Source organism: Rhea americana, unplaced genomic scaffold (genome assembly GCF_003343005.1).
Source record: "Rhea americana isolate MKP2758 unplaced genomic scaffold, rheAme1 scaffold_131, whole genome shotgun sequence".
NCBI classification, from domain to species: Eukaryota; Metazoa; Chordata; class Aves; order Rheiformes; family Rheidae; genus Rhea; species Rhea americana.
In genome coordinates this window covers 807,959-825,655 of record NW_028185384.1, presented here as the reverse complement: position 1 = coordinate 825,655, position 17,697 = coordinate 807,959, and the positions used below count along the sequence as shown (strand labels likewise).

Sequence of the window (17,697 nt, the reverse complement as noted above, 5' to 3'; positions counted from 1 at the left end):
GCCCCGCCGCGGCCTGGCCGCCCCCGGCGCGCAGGTGAGCACGGGCCCGGCGGGGAGCGCCGCCCGCCCCCTTCCCTTCCCCGCGCCGCGCCGCGCCGGGCGCGTCTGGAGCCGGAGGGGCCCGAGCGCCTGCGGGGCGGCGACTCCGGCCCCTCTCCGGGGCGGGGGCGGCAAAACCCGCCGGGCGCTGCCGCGGCCGAGCGGCACCCCGGGAGCGGAGGAGCCGCCGGGGCTCCCGGCGCGCCCGCGGCTCTTCCGAGCAGCTCCTCAGTAAGCGAGGAGGGCGTCTGCCGCGCTGGGCAGGGCTCTCGCTCCCTTCCGCCGCCTTGCCGCTTCCTGCGAGAGCCAGCAGCTCTCGGCCCGCGCTGCCGCCGCCGGCGCTGGCGGGGCCTCTCGGGGCTGCGGCGCCCGCCGGCGTCTGTGCGCCTGCCCGGCGATACCGTCACCGCCGGCAGGTGCGCGGTGCGGGCGAGCGCTGCCGCGCAGGGCGCCGCTGAGGCGGAGCGGCAGGCATCTCCATCGAGTCAGTGCAAAAGCACTTATTCCTGTGGAGTAACTGGAATGTAGCTATTTATAGCCGTGCTTGTAGGATTTGCACCTGAACTTTAGCCGTTCCTTTTTCTTTCCACTTCTTGTTACCTTATGTTCTGTGATACATACATACACATATGATAAAACTGTGAACTGAGCGCAAATGCAAAAGGAAGATAAAGTTTCAGCTGTTTAATATCTCTTTAAATGCAATTAGTGCTGCAAAAGTGGTGTTGTAAGGAAAATGTTATATAGAATCTTGTTCTTTGCAGATATCTCCAAAGATTTTTTTTTTTGAGATATGTATTTCCTAGGATAGGATTGTACTAGGAGAGAGTTTTTTCTCTAGCTGTAAGTCTTCACTTTGTCAGTGCTGTTATGTTCTGTATTTAGATGTTGGTAACTAATTTTGTTCTTTTGGATTAAGCGCTTTGTAAGTAGGCCTGTTGCAAATTAAGTGTCAGTTAAGGAACTGTAAAAATGAACTTCTTAATAAGATAAAAGAAGTGAGATTTTGAAGTTCACGTAGTCATTTAGCAAAATAAAATTAAATCATATTGTCAATTCAGAAACTGGATGGTTGCTATGCTCTCTGTAGAGCAATGGTTATGTTTCTTCATGGCCTAGGATTCTRACACATTCATGTGCCCCACTCTCTCACCAGGAAAATAACTCTGACTGAATAAAGTGAAGAACTGATTCTCCAGCTCTTAGTGGTGGGCAGCACCGTTTGAATCTTAATGAGTCTGAAATTAGAGCAGGTATCAGTGCCATCAGGTGTCATGGTGCAAACTAAAACTTTGGGGGGATTTTGTGGGGCTATGGCAGGAATGAAGTTCATTCTCTTTGCTCTCACTAGTGGTGTCATGAAGCTGTTGGCAGCTGCTGATGCCGTGAGGCCTGGAAATGGTGATACCAGCTTGCTCGATCTGTCCGTCTGGATGATCCTGAGCTGACCAAGGAAAGCACCTCGCCCTGCTCACCCCAGCCCTCCTGACTGCGGAGGCAGGCCTGGCTCCCGATCCTCCGTYGACCTGATCCCTTGCAGGATCGGGCTGGGGTTTGTCCATCGCGGACGGAGCGCTTGCCCCTCCTGAGTGATGGGGTGCTGCCYGCAGCACTGCTCCCCTCTCCCAAAGGGCTGCGGCGCTCAGGAAAGAGGCACAGCAGAGGCTGGCTGTACCACGATGGCATGAAGCAGAATATAGCTGAAATTATGGTGATCCTTGTACCTAGTGATTTTRGTATTGTGCACAGAGAAGTGGAAGGTATAGCAGGTGCTCTGTATTGCCCATCTATGGACTAACAGTGATGTGGGATTATACCCAAGAAAGATTGCTTTGGTGTCTGCCCTTTAAAATGGGTACAGAAACAGACATCTCAAGTCATGAAAATATTGTTCTTGTGCCTTTTTTAAGTTGATTTTTTTCAATAACAATACTTAAAATATTTTGGAATACAGCAATAAAATATTTTTACCCATGTTGGAACTTTACTAAAAGTTCAAGAACTTTCCCTTTTCTTTTAAAGCACTGCATTATTGTTAGGTAGTTGATCCAAATATGTCTATGGAAAAAGGTGGAAACACTGAGTCTTGCCAGAGATTTTTTTTTTTTTTTTTTTTTTTTTTTTTTTTTTTTTGGAGGAGTTCAAAGCACCTGTTTCCTGTACAGGCACAGATGTAGTAGTTTCCTCTTTGCCTAGCATTAATTTAAAAGAATTATAAGGACAGTTTATTGACTTAAAGCTCAAAGCATTCAAGTGATGACATTTGAGCTGGTTTCTTCAAATRTGGACATTTGCATATCAAGCTGATATAGGACATCAGCGATTAGTGGCRCAAATTAGTTTAAGAACTTCTTAAAAACTTTGTTTCAATTAAACCAGTTCTATTCTTTCTTTATTCCAGTCACTGTGTGTTTCTCTTAAATATCCAATGCAGAATCCCATCAGGTAGTCTAGGCTCCAGACAACATCATGCATTTTATTCCAGAACAGAAAAAACTTTTTTTTTTTACTTAAATAAAAGCTTAAAATAGCATATGCAGTTAATAAACATTGGATTGTCCTTGATCTGTCTTGCATAATAAAAGCATAGCGCATAAGGACTTAGTAAATTGGAACKCAATATACTAATTAAGATAAAAGCCTAAAAGGAAAAATAGTTTTTAAATGTTATATGTAGCATGCTAAGCGATGTGAGTAATGAAGCTTCTGAAATGAAACCCTGAGTAATGYGTTAAAAATTTTGTTTATCACAGATGGACCAGTCGTCTCCAACCTACATGCTTGCCAACTTAACCCACTTGCATTCTGAGCAGCTTTTGCAAGGCTTGAACATCCTTCGCCAACATCACGAGCTGTGCGACATTATCTTGAGAGTTGGCGATGTCAAGATTCATGCCCACAAAGTGGTGCTTGCCAGCATCAGTCCGTATTTCAAAGCCATGTTCACTGGGAACCTTTCCGAGAAGGAGAATTCGGAGGTAGAGTTCCAGTGCATTGACGAGGCAGCCCTGCAAGCCATAGTAGAGTATGCCTACACAGGGACTGTGTTTATCTCACAAGACACTGTAGAGTCTCTTCTTCCAGCTGCAAATCTTCTCCAAATCAAACTTGTGGTGAAGGAGTGTTGCACGTTTCTTGAAAGCCAGCTTGATCCTGGCAATTGCATTGGGATTTCTCGTTTTGCAGAGACCTATGGCTGCCATGACCTCTACTTGGCTGCTAACAAATACATTTGTCAAAACTTTGAAGATGTTTGTCAGACTGAAGAATTTTTTGAGCTTACACATTCTGAATTGGATGAAATTGTTTCCAATGACTGCTTGAATGTGGTGACAGAAGAGACAGTTTTTTATGCACTAGAGTCTTGGATCAAATATGATGTGCAGGAGCGACAGAAGTACTTAGCACAGCTGCTACATTGTGTTCGATTGCCACTGCTGAGTGTTAAGTTTCTTACAAGGTTATATGAAGCAAACCATCTCATTCGTGATGACCATACTTGCAAGCATCTACTGAACGAAGCCCTAAAATATCACTTTATGCCTGAACACAGACTTTCCCACCAGACCGTGCTGATGACAAGACCTCGCTGTGCTCCTAAAGTCCTTTGTGCTGTCGGAGGAAAAGCTGGACTGTTTGCTTGTTTGGAAAGGTAAGTAATAGCAAAAAGTTGTAAGCCTGACCATTTTCATTCTGTTGGTTGAGAGTCTTGATAATAAATGTGGCTATTTTCAGTTTGTATATTGCTTTTATATCCTTTGAGTTTTTTYCAGTTTACATAATTTTCACTTACCTAGTATTGTAGACTATCAAATCATAACATTTTGATTAAAAWTTTTTTTGAAAAATATTGGGAGGGGGTGAAAAACATGCTTCCTGATAACTCAAAAGTGCTTGGAATTAAAATGAATCAGAGCTAAGAGGAAATTCTTAGTGATGTTAAATTCTTGACTGTAATGTAATCATGACTTTAATCCTTGCTACTGAGCAAATACTCATCTGTGCTGGCAGAAATCAGTAAGTGTGCATCTCTCTTCTTTACCCTGTTCTCAATGGAAACCCAGTAGACTGTTACACCAGAGACACTCATCTAAGTAAARGAAATGAAATGCAGAGAAAAATAACTTTAATAATATTGTTGAGTTTAGTTATATCACTATATTAACATTTCCAGAAATGATGCTTAAACTTTGTGGGGGTATGCATGTTTACACGTATTTACAAATACACGTACAATACTTTGCCATTGAGCGTGCTCTTATGAACACAAAGTAAAGGTTTACTGTGCTAGAGTAGACTACCTGAAATGGCTCTTGAAATCTTGGATGATATTCTAGTCTGAAGTAGTCTTTTCCATGACGCCATTTCACATGTGCGTGTTTGTGTGTCTGTATGTGTATATACACATGTATACACAYGTACCTTTAAAAATCTGGGAATATATATGTTTTCCTATGTTTATAAAAGTTCCCAGCTGCTGTCTAAGTTGTTAAATTTTCGCTTTTCTGATCGATAGTGATCAGCAGTGAACTAGACTTTGGGACTGGGGATTGAGTTTATAGATTAAAAGAAAAGATTTTGTGAGTTTAATAACAAATCCATTTCTGTTTGAGTGAGTAAAGTAGTCCTCACATAGTGATGCTTCAGCTCTGTTTCTTTTGTAGATTCTCTAATTATTGTAACAATATTACATTCCAATGTGTTTTTTAACCAGAAATTTTCTTTATGACTATTTACCGTTTGCTAATGCATACAAAATTTTCTTTTCCTTATTATTCATATAGGTCTCTCTTAAACTGTCATTTTAATAACTTTAAACAGTTGTTCCTGACATACAGAAATGTCACAGATCAGTAAAAATAGTTTAAAATAGTTTTGGTCCACAGTTTTCTTGCAACTGAAAGTGGCAAAGTAGGAAACCTTAATTCCACTATTCTGATGTTAATTTTCATTTGTGCTTGATTTTCATTTGTGCTTACAGGAAGGCTGATAGTCACTTATTTTCAAGCACTGCCATGTAATAACAGAATTACTTGGAATACATTTAGTCCCATTCTTTTTTAACTGGGCCACTGCTATCAAGAGCCAGTCTGGTGTTTCAGCAGTCTCTGCTTCCGGACTCTTAGTCAGTGGCTTTCATCTCCAGTGCCTTCATTTTCTTGGGGCTTTTTTTGCACAGATATATTTCCTTGAATATTAGACATTCATTTAAATTAACTGTAAGTATTAACCAAACTRTTCAGAGGTAGGATAACTAGGTTATAATGACTGTAGCAGAGATTCATCCTGTTTTAAAACTGGGTATGATTTAAAAAGAATGCATGTAAACTTAGTTTTTTGGAAAACAAATATTCCAAACTGAAAATGTTCTGCTTTATGACATTTCTTTAAATTACACAGTGTATTCAAAATATATAATCAGAAAGTTTACAAATTATACTTTCTAAATGTGTTTTTGTAGGTGTGTATATATAGACATGGGCTTCTCTCTCCCCCTCTTTCTCTCTCTCCCCCTCTGACTGTTTTTTTTTGTTTGTTCGTTTATGCCTCTTATCCCTTTGGTTTATATTTTTAGCTTACCTTGATAACAACCTACTTCCAGAAACTCCTGCAGCATCAGCACTGTCTTGTCTTCCCTTGAATTTCCGTGATACTGTCTTGCCATCTCCCCAGTTTKCCTGTCTTGTACTTTTAAAATTCATCTTTTCAGGTCTTGAACTTGATGCCATGACTACTTGCTGTGTTACTGCACGGTGCTTCACACTGTGAGGCCCAGTTCTTTGACCTTTAGACCACTAAACAGCGYTTGATTGAGCTTACATTCAGCGCACCAGAAGGAACAGCAAGTGTGGGAGGGGAAATACAAAATACTCTCTTAAAATCATGTTCCTTTGTTCAGCATTTCTCACAAAGCTTCAGAAGCCTAGGTTTGCTCGTATAACCTTTGTTTCTCTATTTCAGTGTTGAGATGTATTTTCCCCAGAACGACTCCTGGATAGGCCTGGCACCTCTCAGCATTCCACGCTATGAATTCGGAATATGTGCCCTAGACCAGAAAATTTACGTTGTAGGAGGGATTGCAACGCACGTGTGTCAAGGCATCAGTTACCGCAAGCACGAGAATTCAGTGGAGTGTTGGGACCCTGACACGAACACTTGGACGTCCCTGGAAAGAATGTTTGAGAGCCGGAGCACTCTGGGAGTGGTAGTTCTGGCAGGAGAGCTCTACGCCTTAGGTGGCTATGATGGGCAGTCTTATTTACGAACTGTGGAGAAATACATTCCTAAAGTGAAGGAATGGCAGCTAGTGGCCCCCATGAACAAAACCAGAAGTTGTTTTGCTGCAGCTGTCTTGGATGGAATGATATATGCTATCGGTGGTTATGGTCCTGCCCATATGAACAGGTATGTGCTTTCGATGTGTGTAGCTCTGTATCATAAGCTAGAAATCAGCAGAGCTCGTTGTTAAGCTTGTGTTCAGCAGCCAATTAAAAAACATTCTAAGATCGATTAGTGATAATCCACAGTGGGCCTCATCATTGCTTGCTCTGCAGCATCGGTCTGATAATTCAACTGGGAAGTCTTTGTATGGACTTAACTTTGTGTTCTAGCTCAGAACTTTATTTTTTCTTAATCCTTAAGAAGGGAAGATGATAAGCACTAAGGCATATCTGCATAGCACTGAGCAAGGTACTACAAGATAACCAGCTTGAGTTAACCAAGCAAGATAACCAGCTAAGGTATCTCAGCAGATCAGTATTTTCTGGGTACGTATACTCAGGCCCCAAGGTAGGATGACTCTACACCATGGTGCTTGCCCTCAGTTAACAAGCTCTCTGGAGAGATGTGCATGGCACTATGCTGGTGCTAGGTAAATCTTTGCATCTGAAGTCTGCAAAATATTCGTATGCACAGTTAATTTAAATATGTAAAACACTGATTAGAAATGAGTGCTCACATGCTTAATATTCACAAAATAAACATATACCTGAACTGGAACCTCAAACTAGTCTTGATGGTAATCCTGAAGTTCAAGATGCTGATGATTGGCCTGGCTCCTGGGTAGAAATGAGCTGACTTCAGACCTTTTACCCACAAGGAGGCTTCCTGGCCCCAGCATGCTATTTAATAGTCTTGTTCCACCTTGGTCTGGATTGTTGGACTGGGTATTTAGCTATGCAAAGAAATGATTTTTTTTTTAACTCTACATTTTAAGCAATGGGAACAAATCAGCCTTGTGTTCCTTCAGGAAGCAAATTTAGGCTAAAGTCTAAATGGCTAAATAAAGGGTGAAATTGAACGTTTTGCTTATAGGAAAGCAAAGCTTATATTTGATAAATAACGTGATGCATCAATTATTTAACAGTGTAGTATAACAACATTGCATTGGTGATTAATTCTACCTATCTTTTCATACTTAACATGTTTTTATCTCCTTCAGAAATACTTTAATATAAAACAGTTTGTGAAACAAAGGATTGGTTCCCAAATAGAAAAGTATAACTAAGTAGTTTTCAAATGAAAAATTAAGGGTATTTTTTAAATTACTGGAATATAAAATACCAATAWCTTAAAACTCTTTGGTATAGTTGTGACTGGATTCTATAAAACCCAGTATGGCTTTTCTTATTCTAATTTTTTATACTTTAGATTATAAGATGTAGTAGCAGCTGAAAGTACTTTCTAGACAAGCAAACCATCTCTGAAATGTTTTCCATTGGCTTCAGATTTCTTCACATGGGAAGTTAGCCATGAATAATTAAACRGCACTGCTTTCCTATGCAGTCACTCTTAGCTCCACGCAGTCCTCGTGCTGTACAGAACTATCCATGTTAGTAGCTGATTAGACGAAGCAAAATCGGTATCGGAGTGGAGTAAGCGTACCAAGTGCTCGTGCAGCTCTCCACGGCGCTCGCTGCACTGTCACTTTGTAGCACAAATGGACCTTAAAGGAAGGCAATTGAGCTCTAACCCGTGACRGAAGCGGTGCCCAGATGATGAATGCTCAGTGTCTACGCAGGTCTTTGAAGGGCAAATTCAGGTACCTCCTTTCAGGAGATACAAGACATTACTGGGAGAATAAGAAATGTCTTTAACAAACTGGTACCTTTAAAGGAAACATTTAACAACATTAAAATTCTACAGCAGCCTTACTCTTTGTATCGTGTTTTTGTCTTCCTCAGTCAGAAAGGAATTGCCAGCAACTCTATTATTATTGTTATTGATGGATATTTCAACATTTTCCTTTTTATTATTTTTATTGAATAGTTTTTGTTATCAAGGACACAAGTAACTTGCCATATCATACACTCTTGAGACTCGTACAAGCTCTAGGAGTAGCAGAAACCTGGCTGCACCTTTTCTCCTACTGTTGAGCGCTTCTGRTTTCCTCTCCCCTCCTTCCTCCCCGCTCACGCCACCAACACGCACTTGTGACAGGGATGGCTGTCTGCTGTGAGCACATTAACAACTGACCACCAGTCCAGTTCCAGGGGTAGAAAATATGTCTTCTGTTAATTCATTTCCAGTCTGTCCTGAGGAACTCTTCTGTCCTTAGTGTTTTCATCAGCACCCTCTTCACAGCTTTTCCTGAGGGACATGCTCTCCAAATTTTTTTTTCCTCTCTCTTGTTTTTAGGCAAGCCCCAAGGAAGCTTTTGGTTTGATGTGTTACCCAAATAAATTCACTTTAGATCTGCATTATGTATTAAAAGCTTTTCATGGGTTATTTTTATAAATAATAGCAGTACTTTGTCTCAAAATGTAACCTGAAGGTATCTGGTAGTAGCATCAGAGAGGAGGCTGACCTGTGATTGCTGTATCAGAACAAAACACRTTCAAACTTTTTTGGCAACACGGTTGAGACCTGCAGCTGCACCAGCTTCGTGTTACTGAAGGATCCTGGGATGTGACTGATGCTTCTGAGTTAGCAACACTGGCTTTAGTATTTTGTATGCTTTGTATGTAGTACAAAGCATCCACGCTGCTGAATTTTCTGTTGGCTTAAGCAATTTTTCTTTATATTATTCCTTTGTGTAATAATATTTGCTGGCAGAATCAGATGAATCTCTGACAAATGTAGATTTCTTGTGGAGTAAAATTCAAATGTTGTTGAAATCCAAATCTTACAAGTTGTTTGCTTGTGTYCACAGCATGGAGCGTTATGATCCGAGTAAGAACTCATGGGAGACGGTAGCTTCGATGGCTGATAAACGAATAAACTTTGGTGTTGGTGTCATGCTGGGCTTCATTTTTGTAGTAGGTGGACACAATGGTGTGTCACACTTATCAAGCATTGAGAGATACGATCCTCATCAAAATCAGTGGACTGTGTGCAGACCCATGAAGGAACCCAGGACAGGTAGGGACATATGAAACTGAGCAGTTAACTCGGATATCCTTACAGAAACAAACTACCGTTTGACTCGATAGAAGTTGCAATAATTCGAGGTTTTGGTGATTTGTCTGTAGAGCATTTTTCATCTGTGAATTGGAATGCAGATCACTTAATCAGTTCAATGAAAGAATGTATAAATTACTCAAGTATGTATTTCTTTAATTATTCCAATTTGTTTTTATTCATACAGAGCTGTACATAGTATAATATTTTTTATTCTATTTTCTATTTTGTTTTTACTAATTTTGAGGGAAATTCAGCAATCCTCTGGTTACTATTTTATTGTACTTTGTTTCGAGACTCATAACACATTGTCCCTTAGCTCTGCCTGACAGTTTTGGGACAGAAGAGCAGCATTGTTTTGGTCATAGGCAAGAGGATGCAAGATGAGTTAAAAAGGAGAATAAGATCTGAAGAGAGGAGGACTTTTCATTTACATACATTTCTTTAAAGACAGCCTAAGGAGGCCTAGGTTGGGAGAATTTGTTCAGCCTTAAGAAAAGGCGGCAGTGGGGCTGCTGCCCCCAGCTCCTTGGGCAGGGTGCTGGCAGGACAGAGCCAGGCTTTTCTCGGGGGTGCCCAGTGGAAGGGTGAGGCAGTGGGAGCAAGCTGGAAGAAGGCAAATTCTGATCAGATATTAAGAAATTATTTCACTACGTGGATGGTCAAACACTGGCCGGGGCCCAGAGTAACTGCGGCGCTTCTGTCCTTGGAGATGGTCAGAGTTTGACTGGACAAAGCCCTGAGCAACATGATCCAAGTTAGCCCTGCTTTGAGCTGAATGACCAGCTGGCTTCCAGAAGTCCCTTCCAACTTATTCTATGGTTTCATTTAGGAACAAAAGTACTATTTATTTCCATACTTGATGATTGTGTATCTTTTTCTTTTTCATAGGAGTCGGTGCAGCTGTAATTGATAACTACCTTTATGTAGTTGGAGGTCATTCAGGGTCATCMTATCTGAACACTGTACAGAAATACGATCCTATCTCAGATACCTGGCTGGACTCTGCTGGTATGATGTACTGTCGATGCAATTTTGGCTTGACTGCACTTTGAAAAATACGAATTTATGGACCTGATGCAAAGATGGAACTTAATCTGCTTGGAAGGATACCTTGCTCATGGAGACCAGAAGCTACTTTTTCTGAAATTGGAGAAATGTGGTGACATTGTGATTGAAATGAGGAAGGGTGTTTTTTTCTTCCAGGAATTGGCCTTTGTTATATTAGTAATGCAAGCAAAAGGAATGCAAGACTTATTGCCAGCTGGGTTTAGATAGCATCCTGTTAATGGCAGTGAATTTTAGTGAGTACTGTACATGCCTGGGTTATGGTTAGAAACCTTACTGTATATCTAACCCATTCACTTTCTAGAGCTTTTCTCTCTTCCTCCTGCCTACTATGAAAAATGAAGTTTACTGTGCTTGGGATGAGAGATGTTTGAATGCATTGTATGATTGGACAGTTTGCTGATAGTTGTCTGGTTGTGTCCTTATATTAAGAAAATGCCAGTGCTTCATAWTTTTTTATAAAAAATTAACTAAAGGGCTGCCTTGTTTCTGTATCTCAAGGTTTGTAAATAGTAAATGCCATAGTATGTTGCCTGTACACTCCTTTGTTACCCTTTTACCAATATGGGGGCTGGCAAGATAATTGCTAACTACTTAGAAAAATAAATTTCCAAGGCAAATTTATTGCCTCTTATGAAATTTTTGGACTTAAAGGGAAATCACATTTTTAACCCTCCCTTCTATTTTTGTGGGTAAATAAGTAGCAGATTAAGTTACTTAATCTTGCTAGACTGCTGTGTGGTTTTAATTGTAACGTAGAGGAAAATTACCAACAGTAAGACATCAGAAAATGTCACAGCAGCATTCATAGCATGATGCAAAATACTGAAAAAGGAATCCGTCCCATCCTTCACCCAAGCGTAATTGTGCCCGTATTCTGTACAACTTCCCTTTTTAAAAGAATGTATGATTGCTTTTTTGAGTGTTCAGATATAAAAATGGTGCTAAATGTAGGACTTACAATAAGGCTGTTACCAGTTTAGTGCAGTATGCATAAAGCATGATCGTTTTGATTGTTCTAGTGTTTCTGTTTATTTGCTTGATACATTTGTGCCTATGAAAACTGTCAAGAATAACACAGTGTACTCAGTGAGCTCTACATTTCTTTCTTTTTTTTTTATAAGATCTAGTTTTATTGTTCCTAGTCTCACAAATACAAAAGTATGGAGCGAATAGTAAGAGCCCTTCTCTGGCTCTTTAGGCAGTCTTGCCTTTGACGTAACTTGCAATGAATGAGAAGCGCAGGACATAGCGACTTATCCTAAGTGCATATCCTGTGTGACGGAGCATTGAAGGTTGGTTCCTGTGATTAACCACAATCTGAAGAGATGTGTCTTAGTGATAGCCCTAAACTTAGTGAAAATTTGGGCAGATGCATAGAAAGTGATGGTGTGGGTTATAACCATTATTAAAAATACGTGATTAAGTATTAGTTCTAGCTAATTTAGCATGGTTTTTGTTTTATCTTCTGACTTTAACTAGGAATCATGATTGTTTTGAATTTGTTTTGATGTCTGTATGCGTATTGCCAGACCTGGTACTTAAGAAATTTTCTGCCTTGAGTTATTTTCCTCTTGTTTTAACATGTTAAATTAATGTTTGTTTCTCCTCATTTTTCAAACTCATATAGTATTATTTTTGAAGGTGCAATAATATTCAAAATAGTTGCTTTAAAAGCCATTTCTTTACAAGTATGCTAAGTGGAGGTTTTCTGAGTGTACTTTATTTATTCTAAGTTCCTGCAAAACTAATTGCAGCCAGGCAGACAGTAATTTTCCTTGTTCTTCCATAAGCTAACATTCAGATTTTAAACAGTGAAGGAGACAAGGGTGTTTTCACCATAAAACATTATAATTATATAACAGATAATGGGCGTTTGCACAGACTATATAAAAAATCCTGCATATATTCTTCAGGTTTTGTAGAATGAAGCAGGACTTTAAAAGCAATTAAAATTAACAAATTCAGCATTTTATGCTGTTTATTTGACCCACTAAGGATTCTAGTTATATAGCAATAATAGCATAACTTAATTATTCCAGTAAATCTGTTGATAGGACACAAGTAGCTGCATTGTTGTACGTTGCATGTTTGTGTGCGGGGAGGAGAGGGGAAGGGAGCGGTTCTGGGGTTGGCCCTTAATGAAAATGGTTTGGTCTGTTATATAGATTGCCTTCTCATTTCCGTTCAGGTAAATGTGCAAGTTGAATATTTACATGTGCTATTTTACTTTTCACTTGCAGTTTCACAGAGATGCCATTGATTATCATCTTTTCCAATATATACTGGGGGTAATGATGCTTAACAAGCTAATATTTAAAAAAAGAAAAAGCTTCCGTACTTAAAAGACAGTTCTTGCCTTTAATTGGTAGGAGACTTTTCTTGCAGTTCAGTCTATACTGCTTAACTACAGTGGGAGTCTGTGAATGAAGATGCTCATATGTGTTTTGATTGGAAGCATTAGTAAACAATTTTCAGCATGTACAAAGCGGGGCAAGATACAGAAACCACTTTGGCATCAACAGAAAAAAAAATGCTTTGTTCAGAGGTTTGTTGATGGTTTTTCAATATTGTATAAACATCTTACACTTATGGAACTTGAGACACTTTTAAGAGTGCAAAATATTTACTCCCTGTAGCTAGGCAGTAGCAATGTTAAATTAGGCTATAGAGATTGACCAAATATTTGTAATGTGGTATTGCTAAATTTAAGATAGGAGCATAAACAAGTTTTTAGTAAGTAGGATTGGAATTAAGAATCGGAAGAATACCTAATGAAGAATACTGCTGTGTTTAGATGAACTGTGTGTCACTTAAATTATGCCATCTTTAGTTTCTGTTTTGGGTGCTTGTTGTCCTCTTCACGGAAGTGCTTGGTTATAGGAAGATCAGACACAACAATCAGTTTAAATCAGCACTTAAAGTACAATACTGTAATGTCTGTCTTGCAGTTTAAAAATTAAGGATTTTCAAATAAGATGTCATACAACTATAAATTATCATCCAGTTCTATTTCTTATTCACTCAAAATTATTTGTAAAGCACTTTAAAATGGGTATGAATTTTTATGTGTACATATAGTTCCTGGATTTCTGCTTTCTTTTTAATTAAGATACTCATGTGTAAACTTCCTGAAGTCTCTCCTATTTGGAATGCTTTTCTTTCAGAAAGTCTAGTTGGAATCTCTAAAGAGGCAAATGTGTCCAGTACGCATTACAAATAGTTTGACTTTTACTGGGAGATAGCTTAAGTGTTACTTTTGTGAATTTGCCATCTGTAAGTCCCCATTCATCATATGAAACAATGCAAAATGTCCAAGCTTGCCTTAAATTCTTGGTATTTAACTGCAACTTAAAGAACTGGATGATAATTCCTATTTTTTGCCTTATGCGCTGTGCTGTATTTTAAACCCAAGGATAACTCTAATTTTTAGCAGGATTTAATAATTGTACAGAGAATACCAAATTGTACTCGGACTTGACCAGAGTGCTTTGGTTGGAAGTATAAAATGATGTATGTAGTTTTGTGTATGTAGAGTGTTTTTATGTGTACATCTTTTTTAGCAGCAATGTTCTGGTTTTGTTACTGTTTACAAAAGTGGCATTTGAGTTCAACAGGAAAATAACTGTAACTTGCATTCTTGTTCTTTACTAGTGTTCTCAATGTGTTTGCTATTGTGATAATGCTCTGTAATTATTGTTGTAACAATATTTCATTGAATGTGAAATAATTTAGTAAATAAACCTGGGGAAAAACTTATTTTTACRCTTCTGCTGGATGGTGAATATAAATATACTGCAGCTTTAATTTCTTTTCTAACACAGTAATCTGAGTTTTTATTCAAAAGCAGCACTACCCACACGCAGCACTGCAAGCTGGACAGCTAGAGCTCCAGGAAGGTGCAGCAGGAGGATACTTGCCCTCTGCGGGGCAGGTTGAGCTGCCTGGAAGACCCTGATGTACCTTTTTCATTATCAGTCAGTAAGCTTTGTAGCAGCTGGTTAAGTCATCCATCACAGATTATCAAAGCCACCCTAAATCCTGTGCAGGTAAAAGCAGCRTGGTTCCAGGAGACATTGCTTCTACCCAAGCAGAGCAAGGTTTTGGAGCTTTCTTAGCTGCCAAATGCAGAAAGGCACAAACCACCCCAAAGCAAGCCAGGAGAACCCCCTGCGAAACAGCTGTGAGTGCAGTCCTGAACTGCTGGGACCTCACTCTGTTCTTGTTCTGCGGGGCAGGAGGAAATGGGAGACTGTGCACACCTTTAGCGGGATTGCAAAGACCCYCCTCCCTGTTTGCTCTCCCCTCCATTATCAGTTTCTTCTCCTAGTGAAAACAAACTGACCATAACTTAAATGCTTGCCAGATACTCAAGTCTCAGTGCGCCAAAACTGCGTTATCCCGTGATGAAAATCAGAGAGTATTTTCCGATGATCTGTTCTTGTTTTCCCTGCTCTTTTTATCTAAAGAATATTACAATATCCTGAAGCTTGCTGACTTAATTCTGTTTCACCTTATGTATGATAAGAAACCAACTGCATGTTTTTCACTTTGTAGCAACATTTTGTATGTTTGGAAATGTGTATCGTTAATTGTTAGCTGAATAATTCATGAAAATGCTAAATTCAATCAGCCAAGAAAATCTGACTTGTAACTTACTAGTTAACATTTTTTCCTTAATTTCAAAGCAGCTGGGATATGGGCAATAAATAAATAAATTTCAAATAAATCTTSCTTATGTAGGTCGGAGGGGACATCTGGAGGTCAGTCACCTGGTCCAGCCCTCCACYGCACACGCTCCAAGCCCAGAAGCCTTGGAGGTTCAACTAGGTTGCTCAGGGTGCTCTCAACTTTGGAGCACAGTTTTTTTTTTGTCGCCTCTGCAACCCGAGAACAGATCAGATGAACACATCAGTAAYGCCAGGGATACGACTGATGCTGCCCCCAGGAACAGGCACAGCCCTCCTCACCAGGTTGGTCAGCTCTGCCCTGCTTTTGCAGGTGGATCCCATCTCTTCCAAGCAGCTGCTGTCCTCAGAGTCTCGTGGAAACCGAAATCCTGCTGCTGACACCAGCCACGCAGCCGATTGCTGCGCAGTATGCAGTGGTTTAGAGTGTCTTTCCATCACATAATGAAGATAACATAGTGCCGGGGGTTCTTGGCTTTTGTGGATTGTTCGTGTGGGTTTTGGCAACTTGTTTCTGCACTAATTGCTACTTATGTTCCTAAATGTTTTTGGTCCTAGATTGACATTTCTCATGGGCAATGCCCATGAGCAGGGTGGCTCCTGCCTGCTGCAGACCCTCAGATTTGGGCCCTGACTGGGTCCCAGATTTTTGCCTGTGATTCTGGACAGCTTCACCATGACAGCTTTGGTGYGAGTGAAGCGGAGGGAGGTGGGGAGCAGATACGGAGCAGGACCAGGACTAGTCCCATGCATGGATTATGCCAGACTGAAGTAACCGTGTAGCTGTCACTTCAGTTATTCTTCCTCCCAAAGCAAAAACATTTTTTTTTCTTAGCTTGAAGGCTCATTTAAATACCCTTTCCTGTGCTGATGTCCTTGGGAGACTAATGACAGCCGAGGAAGAGCAACAGTCCCTGCTTCCCTGAAGCTCCTCGGTGTGACAGCACGGGGTGGCACATCTAAATACATTGCACTGACTGATCCTTGGTCTGTGCTTTTGCAACACGTGCGGATAAAGATGCCAATTTTATTTCATAGCTTGTTCTGATAAGAGGTTATCATACCATGTTTTTGATATTTTTCATTTTGTTGTAAATTACCCTTTTTGATTACAGTGTTCACGCTGCCGTTCCCTACCTCACACTCATGACCTTTACGAAGATAGGTAAGTCTACCTGAAGCATACTGTCCTAGCCCACAGGTGAAAATCTTGCAGTTTAACTTGGTGGTTTGCTCTCCTGTGCTCTCTGGTGCTCCTGACCCYGCAGGTTAGCGAGAAGCCCGTGCCTGAGCGCCGGAGCTGGCGCGGTTCCTTGCTGGCTTGTCTCCAGCGTTGACGCACGGGGGGGTGAAGATGTGTTACGACTAGTGAGAGCTGTTACAGCTAGTGGAAGGGGTCGCGAGGGTGGAGAAGGGGAGAGGGAAGCACTCTGTTTTCACAGCCTGGTTTCTCAGAACCTATAGAGCAGCATTCAACTAGAAAGGAAATAGATCGTGCCTTTTGCTTCAAAACGAGGGAGAATAAACGTCTCATTCCCGTCTYGTGCACAGACACACGCACAACAGGTTGTGTTCTTAAATTATTCTATTAGAAATTCGGCTCGTGTGCATTTTGAAGTACAGAAATGGTATTGCTTTGCTGAAGGACGGTGATGTTACTCGTGAGTTAGAGTTAAGTGCATGCTTGAGTGCTTTGTTTAATTGGAGCTGAAATTAAAATRCCAACAGCTTTGAGCTGCAAATTTGGATACTTATTTTAGTCCTGAAGCCTCCAGGCTGCAGTGCAGTTGTTCAGCCCATTATACATATTAGGATACACCAGCTATTTAATTTTGGCGTGGTCCTGGATTTGCACGGCAGAGTTCCTCCCTGCTTGCCCCCATGCTTGAACTGTGCAGTATGAAGAGATCAAATTCTACCCTGTGRATTAGTATATTTTAAAGTTCCTGGGTATGCTACACGAAACACAGTAGTCTGTGTCTGTCTTAGCTGCAGGAAGCAGGGGGACCACGAAGAAGAAAGCGGGCGTCCTGGCAAATCTCCACGGGGCTCCATCCTGCTCCCCTCCAAAGCGGGGGGAGATCCCCGATGCACGCGGCAGCAGCAGAGGAGCTGGCCGCGAGCGCCCATCACCGCGAGACGCGGCTGCAGCAGGTTCATCTCCAGTGTCGCCGACGGTGCGAACAGGGCGCGGGGGGAGCGGGACCAGCCCGCGGCTGCAGCCGGCGCCGGGGCTCCGCGAAAGGCGGGGGGCGCTGGGGCCCCCCCCCGGCCCGGCGCGGGGTGCTTCGACCTCCAGGTGGCAGCAGGCAGCCGCGGCGCGGCGCGGGAGGCGGCCCGGGGCCCGCGGCGCCGCCGGAGCTTCCAGGGGCCGCTGGAAAGCGGCGCCCCGGGGGCTCTGCGGGGGGGTCCCCGCAAGCAGCACCCGCATCGACCCCTGCGCCCACCTGCCCTCGGAGCCTTTCCTGGCGGAGCGGACGGGGCGCGGAGGCGCCCCGGGCTT

At 41.6% G+C, this 17,697-nt stretch overlaps 2 protein-coding genes across 4 annotated transcripts in view; one reads left to right on the top strand and one right to left on the bottom strand.

Moving 5' to 3' along the window:
- The window catches only part of TOGARAM1 (TOG array regulator of axonemal microtubules 1), a 41,556-nt gene extending 39,955 nt beyond the window's left edge, over positions 1 to 1,601 (bottom strand). The window contains exon 1 of the mRNA XM_085297873.1: positions 1,515 to 1,601. Coding sequence (XP_085153999.1) covers positions 1,515 to 1,601 — 87 coding nt within the window. The remainder of the gene's footprint in view (positions 1 to 1,514) is intronic.
- KLHL28 (kelch like family member 28) lies at positions 7 to 14,277 on the top strand. Of its 3 annotated transcripts, none has more exons than XM_085297850.1 (5): positions 7 to 34; positions 2,793 to 3,691; positions 6,001 to 6,444; positions 9,191 to 9,399; positions 10,330 to 14,277. In XM_085297850.1, exons 2-5 carry the CDS (start codon positions 2,793 to 2,795, stop codon positions 10,491 to 10,493), a joined length of 1,716 nt encoding a protein of 571 aa, XP_085153976.1. In that variant the 5' UTR covers positions 7 to 34; the 3' UTR covers positions 10,494 to 14,277. The 3 variants fall into 3 exon arrangements, 2 of the variants coding, with proteins under 2 accessions (XP_085153976.1, XP_085153975.1); XR_014894914.1 differs by lacking the exons at positions 7 to 34; positions 10,330 to 14,277 and adding exons at positions 1,640 to 1,750; positions 7,690 to 8,080 and having other exon boundaries at positions 9,191 to 9,268; XM_085297849.1 differs by lacking the exon at positions 7 to 34 and adding an exon at positions 1,640 to 1,750.
- Positions 14,278 to 17,697: the final 3,420 nt, after the last annotated feature.